General features: G+C 39.8%; 1 protein-coding gene across 1 annotated transcript; it reads right to left on the minus strand.

Moving 5' to 3' along the window:
- Positions 1–5,256: 5,256 nt before the first annotated feature.
- Positions 5,257–6,273, minus strand: LOC142426037 (olfactory receptor 11H4-like). The gene has a single exon (XM_075531543.1). It carries the CDS (start codon positions 6,271–6,273, stop codon positions 5,257–5,259), a length of 1,017 nt encoding a protein of 338 aa, XP_075387658.1.

Here is a 6,273-nt window from a genome sequence, read left to right on the forward strand (position 1 = left end):
TTCAGCCCTGATTTTTAGTATTTCTGTTCTCTTTCTATTGGAGAGGTTCTTCTGCTGACTCTGTTCTAGCTGTTGGAGGTTTTGTGTTAATGTATCTGTCATATGCCTTTCTTCTTTTTTTCATGTATGCATTTAATGATATCAAGCTACCTCTGATAACTACCTTTGCAGTGTCCCATAAGTTTGATACTTTGTATTCTCATTCCCATTAGTTTCTAGAAACTTCCTAATATCCTTTCTGATCTGGGTCTGTACCCATTCATGTCACAGGAGATCGTTGTTAATTTTCCAATTGGTTACCCTTGCTTTTCTGGACATTAAGAAAGATGTCTGGATAATATCTATGTGTTTGAATTTACTCAGGCTGGACTTGTGTCCCAGCATGTGGTCTATTCTTGAAAAAGATCCATGTGGATTTGAAAAGAATGTGAAACCCTTTTGGCTAGAAAGCTCTAAGATGTCTATCAGGCCCTGTTGCCTAATTACATTGTTTAGCTCTCTGGCCTCTTTGCTGAGCTTTTTTTCTCAGTGATCTGTCTTTCCCTGATAGTGGAGTGTTAAAGTCACCTACTCTGTTGATTCCATGATTTCTCTGTTCATCTTTTTAACAGTTTGATAAAATTCGCTGCATCATTTTTAGAAGTGTAAATATTCAATATGCTAAGTGCGTCCTGGTTTACTGAACCTTTGAGCATCATGTAGTGTCCCTCTTTGTCTCTTTTTATGGTTTGGATCTTGAGTTCAACTTTGTCAGAGATTAAGATAGCCACCCCTGCCTTTTTGGAGTTACCGTGTTATTGCTAAACTTTCTGCCAACCCTTTTTTTCTTTGTATATTCTCGTCTGTGCACTTAAGATGTGTCTCTTGCACACAACATATTGATGGATTATGTTTTCTGAGCCAGTCCTCAAGTCTTTTTCTTTTAATGTACGAATTGAGTCTATTGGAAGTCAGAGTTATTATCACTATCTGTGGATTCATAATTTCCATACTCTGTTTTGTGTCTTGGGTCTTTACCTATCTCCCTTCACATCACTGTGCTGTGTCTGAGTGGAGAGTTTCTATCTTGTCCTCTTTTTCGTCTGAGATTCTTTTGTCCTAGTAATTGTTGCTGGCATGTGGAATTCTAGATGGAGATGGGCTATATGGGGTCTCCTGTTTATTCTTGTTGGAGGTTAATCCTCTGGCCATTGTGAGTCAGCTAGTATCTTCCGCAAGGTCGGGTGACTTGCAGCATATTCTTTGAGTCTTTCCTTGTCCTGGAAGACCCTTATCTCACAATCTAGCTTAATGGATAACTTGGCAGGGTACAGGGTTCTGAGGGAGGCATTTTTTTTCTTTCATCTTTTGGAAAATGTTGCTCCATTCTCTCCTCCTCTTCATGGCATCTGCTCATAGGTCTGAGCATATTCTTACCTGTGCTCCTTTGTAAGTGACTGTCTTCCTTTTTCTTTCTGCTCAAAAAATCTTCTCTTTTTCCTCTAAGTTGGATATTTTTACTATTATATGTCTTGGCGTGTTTTCTTGGGATTTAGTCTAGTTGGCATCCTTTCTGCTTCCTGTATGAGTGTCTGGTTTTCCCTAGTTAGGGTGGGAAAATTTTCATCCAGAAATTCCTTTGCTATCTTGGCTGTAGACTTGTGGGTTGTGTTTTGCTCCAGTAGATTATTATTCGAATATTATTCCTCTTCATAGCATCTGTCATTGATATCAGGCTATCTTCTATTTCTTTAATTTTCCTGACCGTCTTTCTCGCTTGCTTATGTCTGTTTGAGTGTCCTTGAGATCACTAATACGGTTTTCTGCATACTCAAGCCTAATCATAAAGTCTGTGATCTTGTGTGTGGCTTCTGCTACCTCCTCTGTTAGCTCCTGCAGTTCCTTTTGGTGGGTGGATTTCATCCCCTCTATTGTGGACTTCATCTCCTCTATAATTTCATCCTTTTTCTGGTTTACTTCCCTTAGCTCCTGTATTACTGCAAGCAGACTTCTGAAGACTTCCTTCTGTGGTAGATCTGTATCTCTTTCTTCTATGAGAGACGTTATCTCTGCCACTATGTTTTGTGTCTGTTTATTTTTGTTGGGCGTGATGTGGTCTGTTGATTTTTTTCCTTGATCATTTCATAGGCCCCATGCTTCTGGGAGACCAGGGTAACCTTAGCTGTGTTACTGTTTAGGATTATTTCAGGTGACTTCCTCTAACCTACTATAAGAATGGGCCAGCCTGCTGTGTAGGCAGAGTTCCCCAGTGGCTTAGTGACCCACATTGGTGAGATGTTTCATCAACTGGGGTGGGGCTGGAGCCTCAGTGAGTGCTCTCAGTCTGTTTTGACCTGGTTTGTCAGGGTATCCTTAACAGCCTTTTATTTTGTTTAGTAATTAAAAAAAAGTATTTAAAAGGTTAAAAATTAAAAAATATTTTAAACAAATTTTGGGCAGAAAAAGAAAAATTGGAGAGAGAGGAAGAAGCAGAAACTGTAAAAGAGGAGAGTAAAAAGTGATAATAGTAGAAGTTGAAGGAGAAGAAAAAATGAGAGGAAGGAAAACCTATAGAAAAGGAGCAGAAGAGAAGTACTAGCAATAATGGAAAAGGAAGAAAGACGAGAGAAAAGTCAACACAGAAAGTAAAAGAAAGCAAAGAGAAAAACCAGCACGTGATAAAAGATGTATTTTTGTGTATATATATGTTTATAAAGAATTAATCAACCTCAATGACAGAGTCCTAGACCACTGGCTAATGCATTGATTTGTGATTGGCTACTAAACTAAATAAATACTGGTGGTTTGAATCTACTTACCCACACCTCTGCAAGATAACCTTGAATCTACTTACCCGTACTTCTGCAAGATAACCTTGAATCTACTTACCCATACTTCTGCAAGATAACTTTGAACTACTTACCCAGACATCTGCAAGATAACTTTCAGCCTACTTACCCATACCTGTGCAAGATAACTTTGATTCTACTTACCCACACCTCTGAAAGAAAACTTTGAATATACTTACCCACATCTCTGCAAGATAGCAACTCTCTTGAGCATTTCTACTAGGTAACACCATGAATCAGATTGACTCAGGAGTTGCGGTTTACAGTCAACGAGAATATTTCAGTAGTACATCTCATCATGACCAGTAACCACTATGTATGTCAGTCATATGATGTAAAAAAAGGATTAAATCACGAAGACGAGGATTACGAATCACATTTATTGGGTATGTATTAAGGAGTAAAATGTGAGTCATATATATGCACATATATATGAAAATTCCATTTTTTCTGTTTGTAATCCATCATAATAGCAAGGTTTCATGGGAATAATTTTAGTGGTTCAAATTAAAATAGATTTCCTTTGCGAAATGATTACATTTTGTTTGTCCTTTACTATTGATGCTATTTTACAGGAGAGATAATAGTAAAAAAGGATCCCAAAGGTCTTCCGTGGGTTTTATCTCAGACTCGATCTTATAATAACCTCCCAGTTGGTCATCGGTTTTTTACCATATCTAACTGCAGTTCATTATCAACAAAATAATCCAGGAGTTGAATGACTTATGATGTAAATATGTTTGATGTCACTTCTTTGCTCAAATCTTTCCCAAGGCTTCTCATCTCATGTAGGGATAAAAGTTCTTAAAATGATTCCCAAGGTCTTGTCTCCCTGTTCACTCCTTGGTGTTCCTTTAACACACTTTCCCCTATCTCAGAATTTTGTAGAGAAACTGCTTCCTTCAGCATAGAATGCTCTTCTTCTCGCAGGTCTCCACTTGGCTCATTCCCCCACCTTCTTTGAGCTTTTGATTAGGTATTGCCTTTCCAGTTGGTCTTCCTTTATCACTCTATTTAAGATTTCAGCCTTCTTACACGTTCTACTCCATTTCCCTTTTCTCCATAGTACATCTCTTTCTGACATGCTAGATATTTTACTTATTTATTTTTTTCTCTCTGTCCAACTAAAATGTCAGCTCTACAACGGTAGTGGATTGTAGCCATTTTTGTTAGAGTGCCTCTAGTGAGCGACAGAGTGCCCAGAACATAGTAGGCACACAATAGTAATTGTTCAATGAAAGAATGACTACTGCTTAATCTAATGCCAACACATCTACCACTCTTGAAAGCCTAAGACTTCCAGTTGGTCCCAAGTCTAGAAGACCCTCACCTAGAAAGAACCAAGGGAATTATAAAACAGTTCTGCTACTAAATTCTTCAGGTCTGTAGGTATTAGGTATTAACATGTGATTCTTTATTCACTTAAAAATATTAGACTGTGTTAAGAAATGCTGTGAGGACATCAATGGTGACATGCCTGGGACACAAGGGCTCTTCTACCTTCTTCTTCTTCTTTAGTCATTTTATTGGAGGCTCATACAACTCATCACACCATACATACATCAATTATGTAAAGCACATTTGTGCATTCACTGCCCTAATTATTCTCAAAGCATAGGCTGTCCATTGAAGCTCCTGATATCAACTCCTCCCGTTTCCTCCTCCCTGCCCTCTTACCTTGCCCTCATGAACCCTTCATAATTTATAAATTATTATTTTGTCATATCTTGCCGCATCCAATGTCTCCCTTCACCCAGTTTCCTGTTGTCCATCCACCCCCAGGGTGGAGGTCACTTGTAGATCCTTGTAATTGGTTTCCCCTTTCCAACCCATCCTCCCTTCACCCTTCCAGTATTGCCACTGAAGGGATTATCCATCCTGGATTTCCTGTGTTTCCAGTTCCTATCTGTACTGTACATCCTCTGGTCTAGCCAGACTTTTAAAGTAGAATTGGGATCATGAAAGGAGGGGATGGGGGGAGCTAGCATTTAGGAACTAGAGAAGAATTGTATGTTTCATCCTTGCTACACTGCATCATGACTGGTTCATCTCCTTCCCATGACCCTTCACTAAGGGGATGTCTGATTGCCTACAGCTGGGCTTTGGGCGCCACTCCACACAGCCCCTTATGCACAATGATATGATTTTTTTATGGCTCTTCTACAGTCTATACCCATTTCTCCCATAGTCTAAAACAGAAAAATCTGAGAGACAATGCATTAGATCTATTGGTTTGGTGCATATTGAAAACATACCAGTAGTCTTTTTATGTAAGCCATTTATGACGTAGCTCTTCCTGGTTAGTTGAGGAATAAATTAGCGAGGGACCCCAATCAGCGGAAAATTATTTTACATAGGCAATTGAAAGTCAAGTCTTTTTTACATGATCTCATCTGTGTGGACAGTGGTTTGCTTGGCGTCTGGTAGATTATGCTCGTTCTAACCTCAAGACATTCTTCAGTGCAGCCTTCATCTCCTTGTTTCGTAAGCTGTAAATCAGAGGGTTTAAGAAGGGAGTGATCACAGAATAGAACAACGTTATAATCTTCTGAATTTCAGCTGGGATATCAAATGTGGGGCTCATATACATTACCAAGAGCGCCCCAAAGAATAAACACACCACTGTCAGATGGGATCCACAGGTGGAAAAGGCCTTTCTTCGGCCAGCTGCTGAAGGGACTTTGAATACAGCTATCAGTAAAAGGGTATAGGAGCCAAGGATATACAGCAGAGTGAGGATGATAATGAGGGAGCTCAGGATATAGAACACAATCTCAGTGACAGGAGATGGAACACAGGACAGAGCCATCAATGGGTCGATGTCACACATAAAGTGATCAATGATGTTGGGCCCACAGAAAACCAATTGGGAGAGTTGCACTGTGGAGACCGAGTAAGTAAGAAACCCAAATACCCAGCAAAGGGACATCAAAATATAGCAGAGTTGTAGGGTCATTATGGTAGGGTAGTGCAATGGGCGGCAGATGGCAAGGTATCTATCATATGCCATGATGCAGAGAAAATATGTTTCAGTTGTACCAAGTGAAGTGAAGAAATAGAACTGAAGGTAACAGCCAACAAAGGAGATGGTTTTTGTCTCTGAGAGGGAATTAGCCAGCATGCTGGGCACCGTGGAAGTGATGTACCAGATTTCCAGGAAAGCAAAATTCCCTAGGAGAATATACATCGGGGTGTGGAGTCGTTGGTCCCACCTCACAGCACAGACAATGGCACCGTTTCCTGTGATGGTGAACACATAGATTCCGAGGAACAGGGAAAAGAAGAAGATTTGCATGTCTTGGCCAACAGGTAAGCCTAGGAGGACAAACTCAGTTATCATGCTTGTCACTGAATGGTTCATTAGTCCCAGGGCTGTAGACAAAACAGAGAACACCATTACATAAGTTGTTTTATTACCCAAGAAGGCTACAGAAAACCTACACAT

Source organism: Tenrec ecaudatus, chromosome 14 (genome assembly GCF_050624435.1).
Source record: "Tenrec ecaudatus isolate mTenEca1 chromosome 14, mTenEca1.hap1, whole genome shotgun sequence".
In the NCBI taxonomy this organism is placed as follows: Eukaryota; Metazoa; Chordata; class Mammalia; order Afrosoricida; family Tenrecidae; genus Tenrec; species Tenrec ecaudatus.

Excerpts from the sequence above, each read along its gene's own strand:
- LOC142426037 (XM_075531543.1), bottom strand. The coding sequence starts at position 6,273 with ATGTGTAGGTTTTCTGTAGCCTTCTTGGGTAATAAAACAACTTATGTA.